This window comes from Asterias amurensis, chromosome 12 (assembly GCF_032118995.1).
Source record: "Asterias amurensis chromosome 12, ASM3211899v1".
NCBI classification, from domain to species: Eukaryota; Metazoa; Echinodermata; class Asteroidea; order Forcipulatida; family Asteriidae; genus Asterias; species Asterias amurensis.
Window position 1 is genome coordinate 5478751 of NC_092659.1, and position 20364 is coordinate 5499114.

General features: G+C 40.2%; 2 protein-coding genes across 2 annotated transcripts; both read left to right on the top strand.

Moving 5' to 3' along the window:
- Nucleotides 1-1264: 1264 nt before the first annotated feature.
- Nucleotides 1265-12417, top strand: LOC139945013 (acetylcholinesterase-like). Its single transcript, XM_071942241.1, has 4 exons — nucleotides 1265-1580; nucleotides 2759-4300; nucleotides 7944-8128; nucleotides 9163-12417. Exons 2-4 carry the CDS (start codon nucleotides 2787-2789, stop codon nucleotides 9300-9302), a joined length of 1839 nt encoding a protein of 612 aa, XP_071798342.1. The 5' UTR covers nucleotides 1265-1580; nucleotides 2759-2786; the 3' UTR covers nucleotides 9303-12417.
- A 3821-nt stretch (nucleotides 12418-16238) lies between these two features.
- Nucleotides 16239-19941, top strand: LOC139945374 (uncharacterized). The gene is made up of 4 exons (XM_071942722.1): nucleotides 16239-16265; nucleotides 17821-17875; nucleotides 18459-18752; nucleotides 19676-19941. The coding sequence occupies exons 1-4, from the start codon at nucleotides 16239-16241 to the stop codon at nucleotides 19939-19941; spliced, it is 642 nt and encodes a 213-aa protein (XP_071798823.1).
- The last annotated feature ends 423 nt before the right edge of the window (nucleotides 19942-20364 follow it).

The window sequence follows — 20364 nt, forward strand, 5'->3', positions numbered from 1 at the left end:
CAAAATAGTGTTACTGGCCTCACGTTTTGACCCTACTAAATAGCTACGTGAGAAGAATGAGACAATTAATCATAAACTCAGTTGAAAAGGATAACAGTTTTTTTTTTTCGTCATATTGTTCATCAAACTATAAGCCTTTACACAACTAAAATCTTCACAACAAAATGTATGTATGGAAGGTACCAGACAGCACGTAACGGAGCCGAGTTGAAAAGTGACAATACCAAAGTGCAACCATCAGCCGTGAAGTTACATTATATATAATGGTTGTCAAAAGGATAAAAAGGTTGTTGTCGCCACAACCAACCCCCTTATATTCAACGAACCATGTGAATCTATTCAATAATCGGTTGTAGTAAATGGATGTCTATCAATACATTTTTTTTGAGGTATCTTTTTAGGATTTTCCTCATTTATTTGCTCAGCCTGGTGTGTCCAATTCAGTACGGAAACCCACCTGCTAAGATAGCACGTGTATAGCCATGAAGCACTAAAGCATGACCCGTCGGGGTTATACCCAGAACTGGCTTCTATTAATAATATATATCAATTAATGTTGCATTACTTATTTAAAGTCACTGGATACTATTGGTAATTATGGTCAAAGACCAGTCTTCTCACTGAGTGTATCTCAACATATGCATAAAATAACAAACCAGTGGAAATTTGAGCTCAATTAGTTGTCGAAGGTGCGAGATAACAATGAAAGAAAAAACACCCTTGTCACACGGGGAAAAACTGCTCCCTATGAAGTAAAGTAATTTTCGAGAAAGAAGTAATTTTCCACCAATTTGATTTCGAGACCTCAGAATTGTATTTTGAGGTCCCAAAACCAAGCATCTTTGATATTTTGTGCATAATGTTGAGATGCACCAAGTGCGAAGACTGGTCTTTGACAATTACCAATAGTGTCCAGTGTCTTTAAATGCGGGTGTGTTTATAATATTTATTACCAGAGTACCTACACACATACTCAGTAGGCCTACCCTGGATTTATTTAAGTCTTTGTTTTATCCCCGGGTGAAGTTACCTAATGAGGATCGATGCTTTCAAAGAGAACAGGAACACGGCACCCGTGTCCTCTAATTGGGTTCAATTTCTGCCCGGGGCCCTAACCGCGACTGACCACCCTAAACTCGACTTCTCTCTCTCTCTCGTCCTTTTCCAGGAGTGAGTGGAACTTAGAATAAACGATCACTGACACCATTACGTAGATTCAGTTACACGTGTGTTTCTATTACGGAGTTGTTACTCTCTCCTCGAGGCTCACACCCGCTCTACCCCGGCGGGCTTCAAGCTGATCAGAATACTCCGGGAACTCTGTGTTGGATGCGCAGAGGAGGAGAGCGCTAGCTGCTCTAACAACTGGGCTAACGGCATGGTTGACCGCCCGTGACGTTGCAAGGCATTGGTGCAGATTTCTTTTAAGACATAAGAGCATGATGATGATGAGGAAGATGGTAAGACGGAAGATGATGTACGACTGGGCGCAACATCTTCATTGAGGAAACACACTGTGAGATTTTCTTAACGGCCGGTGCAGCGAACCAGCACTGCGTGTCAGAAAAGCTTTATCTCAGGTAGGTAATAATAATATTATTTCGAAATATGATACAAACAAAACAAAAAATGTGAATACTCTGATGTGTTATATAGCCACAGTTGTGCATGTCTGATCAAAGATCCAAAATGTACACTATGTCAAGCTCGTGTGTGTTATTTCAGCATCTTGCTAGCTAGATGAACAAGGTACCAGACTACTAATTTCATTCAAGCCTCGGTTTGGTCAGGCTGATTTGAATGAGAGGTAAATAATGTATTCACCGCGATATGTGTGACTTTTACATTCTGTTTAAATAAAGAGACACCATTATTAAAAACATCAGTGAAATATTTACGCTTTAAAGGAAATGAAAACTTTTCGTAATTATTATAGAAACTTACTTGGTAAAGAGCACTGGAGAGTTGTTGATATGATCAAACATTCTTAGGCTTAACCCATTTGAAGAAATGTAATTTTTGAGAAAGAGGTAAGTTTCCAAACAGTAATTTTAACACATGAAAGGTTTCAGGCACGAAGCCGTCCTCGGGCTTTTCATTTTAAACTTTCAAAACGGAAAAAGTGCTTTAGTGGTCTCATTGTGTTCGCTTCCATTTTTAGACAGGTTTCACAGTAATTACATGCTGAGTGTCAGAGACGGTTTTCTAAATCTGTAATCTGAACATTATCTGGAAAGAAATATGGGCTCTGAAGTATACAGCAATTATTGCATGACTTGATGAATAACTACTCATAGTAACCGTACCTTTAAAGGGTTTGGGCAATTAAAGTACGACACAAAACCCAAACGTTTACTGATCTACATTAAACTAATACGGGTTAAAGATAAGGATGCTAGAAAGCTTCCTCAAAATATTATTTGCTGACGTGCTGTATAGGTTTTTAAGAAATGAGTACTCCAACTTCACGGACATTATTTAACATGTACAACGAATTTACGCTACCCTCCTGAAAACATTGCACTGTGATTTTCACCTCTTTTTTTTCAAACATTTGACGACTAATGAAGCTAAAACGTCTAACGGTAAATTATATAACATCATATTCATTCACGAGTTTCTTCATGGCCAAAAAGCTGATCTACAAAAAGTAGCAAACCCCCTTAAGTTTGACAATGGTTGCGTTCCTGTTGGATAACAATGATATGTCAAAGTTTGTAGATTTATATTTGATTTTTGTTTGTTTTGATGTTAACAGGGAAACCAAAGCAAACATTGGACACAGAATGACGTGGGATATGACGATCTGCATTTTCTATCTTCTCATAATGAGGACGTTGGTGGCTCCGCAGAGTGTTCCAGACCTAGGTCCAATAGAGACGATATCAACGGGGCGCATTCTAGGCAAGCGGATGTCAGTTTATGGCAAAACAGTCGATGCTTTCCTCGGGATCCCATACGGCGAATCCCCCGAGGGGCCCCTTCGTTTTAAACCCCCACTGCCACGCTCACCGTGGCAAAGAACCTACAACGCCACCATGTTTGGATTTGGGTGTTTCCAGTTACCAGACGAGACCTTCAAAGATTTCCGTGGATCTGAAATGTGGAACCCGAATGTGAACTTACACGAGGACTGCCTGAATCTGAACGTCTGGGTACCGTACCCACGACCTTCGAACTCCACAGTTCTTGTGTGGATCTACGGTGGTGGCTTCTACTCGGGCGTGGCCTCGTTGGATGTCTATGACGGAAAGACGCTAGCGGCGGAAGAAGGGCTGGTCGTCGTGTCAATGAACTACCGTGTAGGGGTCTTTGGGTTTCTTGCTATGGACAGCCCAAGTGCTCCGGGGAACCAAGGGCTTCGTGATCAGGTGCTATCACTACAATGGGTACAAGACAACATCCATGTCTTCGGAGGGGACCCTGACAAGGTGACTCTATTCGGTGAAAGCTCTGGTGCGGCTAGTATTGCATTTCATATGGTGTCACCGTTGAGCAGGCACCTCTACCAACGCCTGGCCGTGGAAAGTGCTTCAGCCACCGCCCCTTGGGCTTACTACACCATGGACGTAGGGTTGGAGAGGGGAATGATACTTGCCGAACGTCTCGAATGTGTCGAGGATGTTAACGGGGTCACATTGACCAAGGAACAGGTCGTCGATTGTTTGCGAGGGAGAGATGTCATGGAGATTCTCCAGTGGCAATGGGTCACGGGGAAATTCGTCGAGTTTCCCTTCGTACCAGTCATCGACGGCACTTTTCTCACCGAACGCCCTCAGTCGTCGATAGAGAGAGGGGCCTTTAAGCAGTGCGAGGTGCTTTTAGGAAGTAACACAAACGAAGGGATGTGGTTTATATTGTACGAGGTACCGGGGTACTCCAAATCTCACACGAGCTTACTGGATCGAGAAAAGTACGTGACGGCCATCAAATACTGTTTCCATAAAGTGAACTCGTTTGGGATAAACGCTATTGATTATGAATACACGCCGTGGCTAAGTCCGAACGACCCGGTCGCCTTGCGGGACGCTGTGGAGCTCGCCGTGGGGGATTATCTGTTCGCGTGCCCCGTCTACGAGCTCGCTGTGGCCGTGGCAAATGCCGGCAACCCGGTCTACTATTATAGGTTTACGGACCGAGCTTCCAATAACCCCTGGCCGTTGTGGATGGGCGTTTTACACGGTGACGAGATCGCATACATCTTTGGGATACCTCTGGATCCAGACAGCGGGTACAACAAAGCTGAAGCAGAACTCAGTCGGAAAATGATGAGGTACTGGGCTAACTTTGCAAGGACAGGGTAAGAACCACATTATTCACGTAACTCAAATTTGTCATGGTTCGCTCTGAAAATCGAAATACAAAACTAAACTTAAATTGTATTGGCAATTAAAGGGAAGGTACATGTTTGGTAATTACTAAAAACAAATATTAACTTAAAACCTTACTTGATAACGATCATTGAAGAGTTGTTGATAGTATAAAACATTGTGGGAAACGGCTCCCTCTGAAGTAGCATAGGTTTTGAGAAAGAGGTAATTTCTCACTTAAAAAAAATAGTCTTTTATTCCTACATGAAAGCACACAAATTCGTCGAACATGCGTGTTTTTTCTTTCATCATTTTCTCGCAACTTCGACGACCAATTGAGCTCAAATGTTCACAGGTTAGTTAGGTTATGCTTATGTTTGGATACACCAAGTGAGAAGACTGGTCTTTGACAATTACCAAACGTGTACAGTGCCTTTAAATGTTCCCCCCATAAGATGGTACACCCCCTTGCGCCCCCTAAAATTGTACCTTTGTTTTGGCGCAGGTGCAGATGGGTACGGCTATCACGTGAAATTAATATTTAACCATGGTATCCTACGTCACTGATGTGTATTGAGCACTTTTTACTCGGTATACTTTCCCAAGATCTGTGGGGGAAAATTCCAACTGCAACTCACTTGGGCGGGATGTCAGGTTACAAATCACTCATTTAATAGGTATTTGCATCGTTGATATAGAGAAGATGAGTTTTTACCCATACAGTGATGTGTATAGAGCACTATACTCACTAACTTCACCGAGTTCTCTGTGAAAAAGTCCAGAGGCGAATCACTTGGTTGAGATACGAACCCACGACCTGTGTATTGCTAGAGCAGGGGCCCAATTTCATAGAGCTTCTAAGCACAAAAATTTGCTTAGCATAAAATTTCTTCCCTGATAAAAACAGGATTACCAACCAAATTTCCATGTGTTGCATATTGCTTGTTACTGGTACTCAGCTGTTGTTTGCTCATCCTGAAAATCATGTGGAAATTTGGTTGGTAATCCTGTTTTTATCGAGATAGAAATTTCATGCTAAAATTTGTTTTTTTGTTCAAAGCAGCTCTATGAAATTAGGCCCTGATGTGTTGACTATTCCGGTGGTTAGAGGCAGTACGAATCCAACGTGTTAGCAGCGGGTATCGCAACGATTTAAACGATCTTTATTTTTTGCATACGGGATAAAGAATATTATTGGTTTATACCCTTATACCAATGTGTGATAAGAACTGAACTGCCTCGAGTTCTGTGCAAAATCCACTGGAAAACCTTTTTCAAATCTATATAGCCCTGAAGCATGTTAAGCCCATGATGAACGCACACTGTTCAATTTTAATAGGCTGGGGTGCAACGTCGCCAGTTGATACTATCCCGTGTACATATTTTTTTTTTTTTTTTTCGCGCCAAAAGGTCAAAATGCTCCGTGACAGAGTCACCAGAGCAACGATTACGTCACTAAAGTGACACGTGATGGATGGGTCTCTGCCCACCGCCGTATCATTTACCTCCTGTGACATTTTCAAGTCCGGGGAAAAATTGGGTTATACAGTAAGAGAGACTTTGTGTATTGATCGGGTATGGGGTGACTGGGGAGAAGGATAGGGTAGCCTGCCGCAGCGAACACGGGGGGAGTTTGTCGGCAAAATACTGCTGTTTCAAAATCAATACCAAGTGTATACGATGCACTGTTAGCGTTAGAAATCTTGGAATAATGTGGGGTCTATGCTGAACTATACACTTTCCTTGGATGACGAAGCTGTAACAAAAAATAACCCTGGTAATAATAGGTATGGGACAATTAACTCATGCAGAAATGGCAACCATCTTATTTGTGATTTTTTCTTCTTCTAATGCAAACCAACACAGATCAACATGGGGCTCGTACATAGCAATAGTTTAGTTCCTAAGAACACAACATTTTAATAGTGACAATGTTTAAACAACTCGGGAAAGTAATGAGTACGGCTTACCCACAACGGTGCAAGAGTTAAACCAATATTTCTTTACCCCGATGCAAATTCAACAACTAAAATCAAATAATGTTAATGATGGAAGCTCCAACTGGTGTGATGTTTAATTTTTTGAGGAAAAAAATAGCCAATCATTTAAAACCAATCTTCGCCAAAATTCGTTCAAATAATTAATTCCTCCTTTTTTTTATTGAGCAATTTCTGAAAACTTTAAGGAACACGTTGCCTTGGATCGGACGAGTTGGTCTATAAAAAGCGTTTGTAACCGTTTTTTATAAAATGCATTTGGTTGGAAAGATGTTTTAAAAGTAAAATACAATGATCCACACAAATTTGCCTCGAAACTGCGTGGTTTTCCTTTTACGGGAGTCAAAAATTTGACTCCCATAAATGGCCGACCGTGTTAGTCGACGAGGTAGAAGGAAAACCATGCAATTTCGAGGTATGTTTGTGTGGATCATTGTATTCTACTTTTACAACATCTTGCTACCCATATGCAATTTATAACAAACAGTTACAAATGCTTTTCAAAGACCAACTCGACCGATCCAAGGCAACGCCGTGTTCCTTTAAATTGGTTGAATCTCATTGTGGACAATATGTACTCTTTGCTACAATTTCTCATAAATGTGAGTCAATGCTCAGTGCCGTAAGGCCATTACTTGCAAATTCATACTCGTTGTAATCAAAAGGTCATTAAATGTAAAATGTGTATATGATTTTGAAAATAATCAATCAAAATTTTAACAATTGTTTTACTAAGAAAACTTACTATTTCTGTTTGCCCAACAATACAATGGAAGATCACACTCTTGATAAACAAGCCCCATTTACCAGAAGCTCCAAAACATGCAAAAGCAATTTTATGAAACCCCTAGTACAACTTTGCACTATGACCTAATAGTTTGAGCAGGCGATTATAAGCTTCCCATTAAAAGATATTTGGGGTATTTGAAATTGGTTTGATCCTGAAGTTCATCAACAGCCTGATTGATTAAGAAACAATGTTGACATACCAATGTGCTTAATTAACAACAGTAGACTCATCCATTAGTGTCTGTCAAGCATTGTTGGAATTTCCAAATGATGAATTAGCGTTGACGGGTTTCGTGACACTGATATTTAGTATAGTTGTTGGCCTGTGAAGAATTCTATAGCTTTGAACTTCAGGTGGGAAACGAGTCATACGACCCCAACTCATGTTTCAAATCTTTTGATAGACTGGTCTCCCCAAACACAAGCACTGGCTTTACAGACCAAATGATTTCATTGGATACAAGGCAGTGACGTATTTCTATACTGTGTTTTCATTGGTCCGAGGAAGAAATCTAGTACGAGCTTTGAACTTAAGGTCGGTAATGAGTCTTGCGACCCAAACGATGCGGTGAATACTCATATTTCAATTCTTGATAGACTGCATGGTATCCCCCTACAAAGGCACTGGCTTTACAGACCCAATGATTTCATTGGATACAATGCAGTAACGACAACATCCCCGGGGACAGAATCTGTGCCACACTTGGTCCACTTCTGACCCTGGAATTTGGCAGGAAAGGGTGAAGCTATACCTAGCTACAACTGCAACTGATGAGTGTCATTTTTGTGTGTGAGTGTTTTGACTTTTATTAACACCATTGTCTATTTTTTCACATGAACTTTTCAGAAATCCCAATAAAGCGGACGAAGATGACCCAGACGGTGACTGGCCCCTCTACACTATGGACAGCCAGAAGTATTTCACTCTTAATAAGAGTATTAACAATGGTGATGTCTTCATTGGTCATGGGCCAAGGGCAAAGGAGTGTGCATTCTGGAGGGAGTATATTCCATCGTTGGTTACTCAGACAGGTAAAAGAAATACACTGCTGTGTATCCCGTCCATACGTGCATGTTTTCAACTGAAGACGAGCAGAGCATACTGTTCGAAACGTCGATACCAAATCGGCTCTGTTCAAAGTCAACATTCCCTCAACAGAGTAGCCGCAAGTTTACTATTTGTTTGCAGTTCTTCTCGTTTCTCCACGCCATGCATAGCTTCAAACAATACGTGCAGTTTTTTGTTAGCTGGAGATTTCTATAGAGATTTTTGGGAGACTTCTATACCACACACCATGTCATTAATATTATACCACATAAATTTGGCCTGTCTGAGGAAAGCACTTATAAAGGTTTCACCTGTTTTCGCTCGAAATTTTAAAGGCACTGGAAACTGTAATAGATAGTTACTCAAAAACACCGTTGCATACAAATTCACTAACTTTTGTAACGAGCAATGGAGAGCTCTAGTAGTGTAAAACAGTGTTAGAAACGGCTTCCTCTGAAGTATTACCCTTTTTTTAGAAAGAGGTAATTTCTCACTCAAATAATAAAATACTACAACTGAAGCAGTTTGTTATGCATCTGAACGCACACAAAGTATGATGCAACAAGAGTGTTTTTTTTTCTTTCATTGAACATGCAAGGTTTATTTGGTAATATTTTCAAAGACCAGTGTTCTCACTTGGTGAATCTCACGAATGCAAAAAATAAACAAATTAAACATTTGAACTCGTCGAAGTGCGAGAGAATAATGGAAGAAAAAACACCCTTGTCGCACAAGTTGTACGCTTTCAGATGCTCGAAACCGATCAACTGAGGTCTCAAATTCATTTCAAATGATTTTAGTGAGAAACTACTTCTTTCTCAAAAACTACGTTTTAACTTCAGAGGGAGCCGTTTCTCACAAAATTTATACTCACTACACAGCTCTCCATCGCCTGTTAAAGTTGTTTAACTAACAATTATTTAGAGTGTTAGTTATCCAATAGTGTCCAGTGCCTTTAATAGACACTGCGACTCGGTTATGCGGCAGTATTAATACTTATATTGTTTTCTTTGTTCAGGTGATATTAGTGAAGCCGAGAGGAAATGGAAGCAGCAGTTCGACGACTGGAGCACGAAATACATGGTCAACTGGAAGGCTGAATTTGATAACTACGTCAATGGCAAACAGTGTAGTAGCGATGAAGATGACAGCCGGTAGGGCCATAAAAAACCAACATTTCCAACTGTCTCTAAATGTTATCCACTTTTCCAACCATCCTCTTCAACAAACTGACAATGTAAATTTACTTTCATGTTTTGAATACTTTGCTGAGTGATGATCATAGTCACAACATCTAAAGTTCTATGACTTTTTCGCCAAGTGACTGTAGTCCCTTCTAGCCACACATAGTAATTGGTGACAGTATCCTTCTGGTGGTGTTACGGGAGGGGGAGTTTGCTGGAAATCCCATAAGAAAAACATAAAACAGAACCCTTGGAACTAATTACCCCCCCCCCTCTCTTTGATGTGGGATAGTCCATGCAGTCTAGGATCCCCAAAAACGTTCAAATGATAGTTGTGGGTTTTTGTTTTACAACTGGGAATTCAATAAAACACAACACTTGTCCCGCCGATGAGAATACTCGGCCTCGTGACAGTGTTAGAGAGTGGACTGCTGTGAATTGTGTAAAAAGATTTAATATTGGTTTGGGGTTATTAGAAATTGATTCAGACTTGTTTAAAAATTTGGTAGACTGGTGCGTCATGACATTCGACGATCAATTTTAGTAAAAATTTTAGCGCTTTGATAACCTTTTTAATGAAGATAATATGAGGAGTTTGTAGATAATAAACCAGGTTATGATTAGTGCTTGGTTTTATTATAGTTAGACCAACAGCAATATTATTATCCTGTATAGGTTTACCTTTTATTATGTAAATACTATAATAATGTTGATATTTATCAGCGAATTATTGTTTTGTATTGAACTTGCTTCTACAATGGAAGTCTTTGGAACGCTAGGTGGCAGCAGACTTACCAGATAAAGTTATTTTGTGTTTACTTAGTTCTGAGCGTGCGCACATACCGAGAACGGTTGGTGCCACCCGGCGTGCAAAATTCCCCTACATTGATAGTAATACTTTCTCATTTACCAAGTAGTAGCTATTTGCTTCTACAATTGAAGTCTTTGGAACGCTAGGTGGCAGCAGACTTACCGCAGCTAAAGTTATTTTTAATTTAATTAGTTCTGAGCGTGCGCACATTACCGAGAACGGTTGGTGCCACGGCGTGCAAAATTCCCCTACATTGATAGTAATACTTTCTCATCTACCAAGTAGTAGCTATTTGCTTCTACAATTGAAGTCTTTGGAACGCTAGGTGGCAGCAGACTTACCAGATAAAGTTATTTTGTGTTTACTTAGTTCTAAGCGTGCGCACATTACCGAGAACGGTTGGTGCCACGGCGTGCAAAATTCCCCTACATTGATAGTAATACTTTCTCATCTACCAAGTAGTGGCTAGTTGTGGCTGGCAGCCGAACTTACACACGCCGATCATTGGTAGGAGGTGCCTTTAATCTGGGCCCTATGTGGTGCAGCATTCTTGATCGAGTTCGGACGGTGTGTTCTTGGATGCCCAAGAACACGTAGGATGTATCTACCGTCCGAACGATGATGATGTAGTGCCATTTTGTGCGAGTATTGTTCTCCAATGATCCCTGCTGAAAGGTGGTGTGTGATCTTGTTCCGAGTGTATTGTTCTCGGGATGTGTTCTCAACGTTCGGGCGTGAGAGAACAATGAACTTGCGCCAAGAACACACAGCCCGAAGTCAGCCCTTTAGATAATGGGTGCGTTCGTTTGGCTTCCCTGGGTCGACCCCGGTCTGCCCCGGTACGTTCGAATAGCTTTGACGGGGGCACGGGGCTCACCCGGGTTAGCCCCAAGTGGCCTGCTTGTGGAGTGGGTCATTTGGGGGTGACCTGAGGTGCATGCCGTCATCACGAGAGGGCGAGTTTGATTGTTCGATTAGCTCTTGCAGGGGCTCATCCGAGTGAGCACTGCGGGGTTGACCCAGGGAAGCTTATCGAACGAACCCATAATAAGAATTGTGAGGACTATGGAACGTTAGGTGGCAGCAGACTTACCAGGTAAATGTCCATATGTTTTTCCGCAAATACCCAGTGCGCAAGCGATATCTGTTGAACGGGGTGCATGCTTGTCTATCTACCGATCAAACTTGACAGCTATGTAGAGTAAATAAATACCTTAAGTAACGTCCGGTTTTACGGTAATTATGATTGCAGGTGATGTTAGTTGTTGTGTCTCTCATCACTTTCTAGTGAGTGAGGCATAGTCCAATAACCATTATCTCATTTTTTTTTTCGTGGAATGGTCTGTTGAAACAAGCACTTAGCTATCCCTATGGGATATTATGCTTGTTTTTTTTTTCAGGGGGCACTCCTTAAGAAAAAAAAAAAAAAAAAGCTAGCTATATTGCGCCTTACCGAGTATTTGCGATAAAATGTCTATTATTTTACTTAGTCTGCTGCTACCAAGCGTAAAAAGTACCCATTTTAAAAATTTACCGGCTGGAAGTGTATAACGTGGTAAAGTAACTTAATAAAAAAGATTTACTGTTGTAATAGAATTATCGAAAAAAGTCCAGTTATTCAAAGATCTAGACAATTTATGTCACAGTGATTTTAGCGTTACTTCGTAGAATATTTAACGTAAATTTATATTTATTAAATAATTGAAAATGGTGATTTGTGGTTTGTTAATATTTTATACTGAAATGTACAAAATCAATATTATTGTAAAAACAAAAAAAATAGCAATAAAATGTACAACATACGTGTAGATATACATATACAAATATTTATCAAAATACCTTTTCACTTTAAACGTTAACGGTTTATCTAGATTTAGAAGTAACTTGTAGCAATCTGCAAAAGTAGCAGGTAAAAGGGTTGCGGTGGTGGGGTGCTTTCTACAAAGAAAAAGACTGTCATGTGTAATAAAACTTAAGATCCCACGGTTTATATCAGAAAAGAGCGTTAACAGGAAATTTACAGCAGGTGCTTTTTGGGTGCTTTTTGTAACACAACACACAATGTCCACAAGTTTACATCAAACTTATACACAGTTTAAAGATAATGATAGTATAGAAAGCTAAACCTTAAATTATAACTCTCTGGGAGGTGCTGTAGTTTTTAAGAAATGAGTAACACAATGTCACGTACGTTTTACATGCTAAAATAATGTTCGTTAAAGGAACACGTTGCCTTGGATCGGTCGAGTTGGTCTTTGAAAAGCGTTTGTAACCGTTTTTTATAAAATGCATATGGGTAGAAAGATGTTGTAAAAGTAGAATACAATGATCCACACAAACATGCCTCGAAATTGCACGGTTTTCCTTTTACCTCGTCGACTAACACGGTCGGCCATTTATGGGAGTCAAATTTTTGACTCCCATAAATGGCCGGCCGTGTTAGTTTGCACAGTAAAAAGAAAACCCCGCAATTTCGAGGCAAACTTGTGTGGATCATTGTATTCTACTTTTAAAACATCTTTCAAACCATATGCATTTTATAAAAAACGGTTACAAACGCTTTTTATAGACCAACTCCCTCGTCCGATCCAAGGCAACGTGTTCCTTTAAGGTTGAGTAGGTCGGTGGTCTTGAAGAGGTTGTTTCGGGGAAACAAGTAAATTTCGTCGACTTGATAAGACGGTGTGGCAGGAAATTCTGTCCCCTGGCGATTCGGTACCCCCTAAGGCAAACTGTGTACACAATTGTGTGATAGCGCCCTCTTTTGAATCTTCCTCCTGTATAGACTGGGCCCCTGTCTTTATCCGCAAGGATAAAGACAGGTACCAGCTATTCAGATCCAGTGATTCGATTGGGTATTATAATAACATTTGATAAATGCAGTGACTGAAAGCTAGGGTGTGTTTTGATTGGTCTAAGGTCACCTAGGTTGGCCAATCAAAACACAGATATGGAAAGCTTACTTTCGGTCGTCGTCCGCACGTGTGTGTCCACGTGTGTGGTAATAATGTATACAGTACATTCATGGGGGATACGGTACTTGCTTGGTATGGTTGGTGTAAAATTTGGGCGTATCTCTATGAGAGGTCAAAAGTCAAATCACATGCCAGTTTTTGGACGGTCTCTGGGCGTTATTCACGAGCCTCGAAGAATGACGTCAGACGTTCAGGCTACCTCCCGTAGCCCATGTGAATTTTCAAAAGAGGGCGCTATCAGAAGTAGTTTGACCATGGTTTGTACACAGTTCGCTGTATGGTTGGGTGGGGGACACAACGAACGTTGTTACATAATACAAATAGTAATATTTCTCTCGATCAGTTAAGTTCACGGGACAAGATAATAATAGTTGGGATAAGCTGACATGTTAAGTCTCAAACAGTAAGTTGAAGAGAAAGTATAACTCTCAACAAACCAATGTTAGTCCCCTTGACGACATGTTGCTATCTAGATTGCACGTGAACAGCCACATAAAAGTTGTATACCCAACGACAATGGTATATGTTTTAAACGTGCGCCCTCTGCGGGCGAAGTATTGCCAGTGTTGGAAATGGTCAGTTTTTGGTTTTCGATTGAGCCAAATTGACAAATTGTGCTAAAAAAAACCTTAAACTTCAGCTGAGAATATTTATGAGCTATATACACAAAGGTTTTGATTCCCTATAATATCCAAGCCCGAGTAAAAAATGTTTTTAAATTTCTTATAAAATTGTGATAATCTTAGATCCCCAGTAAAAAATAGGGCGACAATAATAAATAATCAATCATGTTTAAAGGTGAAATGTAGTTCTAAAAATAAAAGTTCCAATGTTAAAATATTTTGTGTCCCGCGTAACATTGTTTAAAGGGTTTAGTCCTACTTTTTGTACAACATAAAAAACACAACTTCTTCAGATAAATATTAACCTTACACGGTTTGACGATAATGATAATAGAAGCTTCCCTTAAAATATCATTTGTTGAGGTGCTGTAGATTTTGAGAAATGAGTAATACAATGTCACGAAAATAGTTAACGTCTCCATTATTATTAAAGCATAATATAAATTTACTGGTATTGGTATTTACGCGACTCTCCTGAAAACGTAACTTTTTGTGGTAAGAGTTAACTAATTTTATAACTTTACCAACAATGTAAATTAGATTGGCCTGCAACTGCCGAGGCCTTAAGTTATGGGAAAATGCCTGCAACTGCCTAGGCGGGGTAATTACTAGTTAATAATAATTAATATCTATTACTTACAACTTTAACCAATGAGCAGGTTCTTCCCTGTGAGGAGCAAACACCACCAAGGCAAGTCCAAACCTGCTACATTGGCTAAAGAAAATAGTAGCGAAGAAAACTGCCTTAATAATCGAGACCTTCTCTGACCAGAGCTGACGATGAAGTGGACGAGCATTTGCTATGCGCCCCTCGTTGTCGTTACACCTCAGTAGTTTTCAAAAGAAGAAGGGAACAAAAGCGTGCGTCTTTTGTGCACAAAGAAAGCTTTATTTATTCTTAAAAGAATTCCCTACAAACTCTTAGACTTTTTACTTGTTTTCTCCAAAACTTGACAACTCTTGTAGCTGTAACTTCTACCGGTAAAATATATACCATATAATACTCCGCATTCATTGTGAGCAGACATTCATGTCATCGCGAAACAAAAACTTGGTTCAAAACAATGGAAAAACCCTTTAAAGACAGTGGACACTATTGGTAGTTGTCAAAGACTAGTCTTCCCACTTATTGTATCTCAACATATGCATTAAATAACAAACCTGTGAAAATTTGAGCTCAGTCGGTCGTTGAAGTTGCGAGATAATAATGAAAGAAAAACACCCTTGTCACACGATGTTGTTTTCTTTCACATAATTATGTTTGATATCGAGACCCCAAATTCTAAATCTGAGGTCTCGAAATCAAATTCGTGGAAAATTACTTCTTTCTCAAAAACTAGTACTTCATAGGGAGCTGTTTCCCATATAGTTTTATTCTGTCAACCTCTCCCCATTACTCGTAATCAAGAAAGGTTTTATGACAACTATTATTTTGAGTAATTACCAATAGTGTCCCCTGCCTTTAAAGAGTTCAATTTTGGTTAAGGTTTGGCACCTAGACTATCGATTGTCATTGTCAACGATAACCAGGGTAATGGTACTGGAAACCCTTCCTCAACACTGGGTGCGTTCGTTTAGCTTCCCTGGGTCACCCCCGGTGTGTGGCAGGTTCTTTTTCCAGGACGAACGTGTGCAAACACTCAAATAGCAGACAAAAAGCAACAGACAAACAAACACACAAACAGACAAACAGACAAACAGACAAACAGACAAACAGACAAACAGACAAACAGACAGACAGACAGACAGACAGACAGACAGACAGGTAGACAGACAGACAGACAGGCAGACAGACAGACAGACAGACAGACAGACAGACAGACAGACAGACAGACAGACAGTCAGACAGACAGACAGACAGACAGACAGACAGACAGACAGACAGACAGACAGACAGACAGACAGACAGACAGACAGACAGACAGACAGACAGACAGACAGACAGACAGACAGACAGACAGACAGACAGACAGACAGACAGGCAGGCAGGCAGACAGACAGACAGACTGACAGACAGACAGACAGACAGACAGACAGACAGACAGACAGACAGACAGACAGACAGTTTGCTTTAAATTGCCTGAGAAACATTTCAGGGTTAAGTTTTTGTTTTATTAAAATAAACAGCTCTCCGTGGCTAGTTACCAATTAAGGTTTGTAATTACCAATAGTACCTTAAGTGCAATAAGTACATGCAATTAGCCCTATCCCCATTTTATTTTCTCTTCCAATGATGGCTCAAAGCGTTCTTTTGTCATGCGCTTTACGATCGTGGAACATTTTATAACAGCTCCTAAAGCACATAGCAAGGAGTGGCTCATTTGAGTTGACTGTTTGGGGTCTGTAACATACATCATTCTCTTTGCGTGTGAGTCTGACGTGTTTACCGTAAAACAGATCGTTTTAGTTGAATAATTACAACAAAACACAAGTGAAATAATGCCGGGTTGCTTTTTGACTCTGTTTTTTTCTGTCCACACTTGTGTTACTAACCGTCTCAAATGGCACATTTGATGGAATGCATCCAGGTAAATCCATTTGGTGTGTCGTTGTTGACTTCGTCTCGACCGGAAATGTCTACAAGAACGAAACATTCCCGAGTCAGAAGATCTGCAAAAGGACTTGAGAGAACGATCGGAAATGCATCTCTGCAAATTTCCAGCTGAGAGGAGGGCAGTGTGAGTTGAGTGGCGCTTATAGCTCCACTGGTGGATTGAGGGAAATGAATGGCTGGATTTACATGTACAATTCACAGCAGGTAATTTATCGTGTTGATTAATGTGATGTGTGTTCAATTTAATGTGGTGTTTAAGAAACCAATATTTCCATAGCAGACTAGTATCTTAGCAATAAATTAAAGAAATCTTAATTGTTTCTTGTGTAAAGTTATTAGTTTAAAGGTGTATCTCAACATATGCATAAAGTAACAAACCTGTGAAAATTTGAGCTCAATCACTTGTCAAATTGCGAGATAATAATGAAAGAAAAAAAAAACCACCCTGGTCACACAAAGTTATTTGCTTTCAGATGCTTGATTTCGAGACCTCAAATTCTAAACTTGAGGTCTCAAAATCAAATTCAAACTCAAATTCTCGAAAACTACGTCACTTCAGAGGGAGCCGTTTCTCACAATGTTTTATACTATCAACCTCTCCCTATTACGCGTAATCAAGAAAGGTGTTGTGATAATAATTATGTTTTAGTAATTACCAATAGTGTCCACTGCCTTTAAAGGGTTTTGATACATTTTGCAATTCAAGTTTTGGGTCATGACATAATAACCCCTACTTACTGTGTGTGAATATGAATGTAACATAATTTACCTGGAAAGGTTTCAGCTTCATTAGTCGTCATTTTTTTGAGGGAAAAAATAAAATATAAATAACCATATCTGTCGATTGAGAGAAAGGCTCGGGTGGATTTTTCCATGTACAGTTTACATCAGGTAATTATAAAGAATTGACTCAGTTTTGAATGAATACAACTTATATATTTCATATCCGCTTATGGTGTTTATTAACCGATATTTTCATGGCAGAGAAAATACACGTTTGATTGTGTGAATTTATCAGTTTTAAGGGTTTTTGATACCGTTTGTTAGTCATGTTTTTGGCCATGTCAAATGTTGACTTAGTTGTAATGTTTTAAACTGTATTTGTTCGAATCCGCTTACGATAATTGCTCGAGCTTCCTTTGTATCGAGCAATGGAGATCTTTTGATAGTACACAACATTGTGAGAAACGCAGTTAAAAAAAGAAGAAGTCATTTCTCAGTAAAAAAATAACAATAAAATACTTCAGCCCTGAAACCTTATACTGTCATCTGGAAGCACACACGTTTTGTACAATAAGGGTGCTTTCTTTCGTTTGTTTTATTCTCGTGCAAACTTCAATGACCAATTGAGTCAAATTTTCACAAGATTGATATTCTATGCATATGTTGGGATACCCCACGTGAGAATACTGGCCTTTGACCCAAACGTGTTCAGTGCCTTTAAACTTATTATACACCATGTCAATGTTTATATATTAACGGCCATTTTTGTTTTTAAATTACCGTGGCCCATTTTTTTCTTTAAACAGGACCATACATGTGTCGGAGTTGGTGAAGAAAATGGGCGTGACTGTCAAAGAAAAGGTGTGTTTTTGTTGCATTTTTAAACTGTGTTGAGCAATGAAGCATCTTATACACCTGCATTCACAAAGCATTGTATTGAACATGTCAGGGACTTTCCCGAGTAACAAATTGAATTATAAACACACCTCTTGTTTGTTCTGTGTTATGGTTGGCTGAAACACGGTCACGTGGGATGAACTAATGTAGTCTAGTGATTGCGCGTGCGTGTTTTGCGGGAACTAGCAAGCACTAGTCTTTGAAAATATTGCATGGTTACAGCGCCCTCTGTTGACTTGAACCGTGGACAGCAACTGCAAAACTTCCTTTCTTTTCCAGATTGCTGGTTCTTGTTTCACATTAAGATAGATGTGTGTTATAAAACACATATTGACTGGCATAATTCGGTAACTAGTGTGCGGCTATTCCCCTCGGGCCTGTGAGTGACCAGAATAGGGGCCTATTTCCCTCGGCCTTCAGCCTCAGGAAATAGGTCCCTCTTCTGGTCACTCAAAGTCCCTCAGGGAAAAGACGTACACTAGTGACCTCATTGCCAGTCAATATGTGTATATTAGTTGTCAACTTTGAACAGATGTTTTCCGAACAGATCGTATACTTTGGCCCTCTGGCGTTTACGGTTTACCAGCGCCTACAAGCGGCTGCCCAGTTGATTCTGGAGTCATCTGGGAAACTGGTTCCCGTTATCACGACACGGAAGATGATACTCATTCAACAAACTTCTGGTACCCATCAACTGGAATCCAACTCCTTGGACCATATAACAAAAATTTCATCCAGCAGAGCTTTTGCATGAAGATACGTGATCATGGGGACGAGGTTGACTGTGACTGGCCGCAGGGGAGATACTGTGTGTTTAAGTACGGACCAAGCTGTCCAAGAAGTAAGGTTTGATTTGTTAGCAATTTTTTAAATTGTATAAATTATGCGTCGGGTCAGGTTATTGAAGGATTTGGGTACTTTTCGTAACACAAAACCCGAAGGTCGTTGATTCAAGTCCAGCTCAAGTCAATTTTAGTTTGTTCAAACTCAAACTTGAGTAGAAAGTAAACAACATTAAAGGAAAAAAGTATGAACCAAGCTGTCCAAGAAGTTACGGAAGCCGGATAGTGCAAGGAGATAAGAAGTGAAATAATTATTTATTTTAATGAGTGCGATAATTAACAAATATAACATGGTTTGGGTGACGTAATGGATCTAGCTCAGTCCATTTTTGTTGTTTCAGCTGTTATAAAATGTTCCACGATCGTTAAGCGCATGACAAGTAGAATAGCGCCATCGGAAGACGTCGCACAATGGTAATGCGCATGATAAGTACAGTAACTATGTCACGCGCATTGTTTCACCAAGTTGCGTGAATACCCGCGTTCGCGCTTGGTATTAGAAAAATTTCCACCTGGCACGTGGTGAATGGACCAATGAGAACTCGACTCTCACTCATGAATATGTATGAGGTTTAGTCATATTTTGTTGTACCATTTATTTGGCGGCCACCACATAATTATACTTCACTTATTGTCTCCTGGCACTATCCGGCTTCCGTAGTCTCTGGCTACATGTATGATTACACTTTTCCCCTAACCCACAAAGGGCAATTGTAGTTCAGGTTATTATGTGGCAGCCGCCAGATAATTTCGTGGTGGTCGCCGGATAATAAGTGTCGGCCGCCAGATAATTAAGTCGCATCCGCCGGATTATAAGTGGCGGCTGCCAGATAAGTGTGTGGCAATCTCGTGGCACTATCCGGCTTCCGTACATTTCTATGAATGTAGAATAGTTAAATGTTTTTCTTTATCCTTTTTATAGTGATGTCGTCTGGTTTCATCTTTTGGGATGACGAAGACGTAAACGCAAACACATGGTATGGCACCGTACCATCAGGAGTGTACAACAGGAATACCCGTATCGACTACTGCTGCATGACCGATGGTGACGTATCCCAGCCGATCAGCTTGCCTACTCAGAATCCTTTGTACCTGTTCCCGTATAACTCGGAGCAGTGTCAGACCGTCCAAGGCATGAATGCGACTGAGGAGTATTTTCGTTGGGACGAGGAGGGACGAGGAAAATAACCCATCAAGTATTCAAAATAAATCTGGGGGACCCATCCGTACCTCACAGTTAGCACTTTGTATGGGGATAGCGACAGTAACGTCGTACATTACTGCTATTACGAATAAAGTATAATAACCAATTCTTATTATAGCGCATTTCACAATAACCGTATCAGCGCGCTTTACATTTATGCCCTGGTCATGGGGCCAATAACATCTTTTTTTTAAATGTTTCTCAGCTCCCTTGGGAGTATACAACCTCGAGGCAACAATTTATATCGCTCCAAAGGCCCTTTCATTCACAAATATCAACCTCTACCCTCGCAGGTACCCATTTGAACCCCTGGGTGAAGAGGAGCAATTATAGTAAAGTATATTGCTCAAGGACACAAGTGTCACGACCGGGACTCGAACCCACACGAAGCCATTGATTCCTCAACT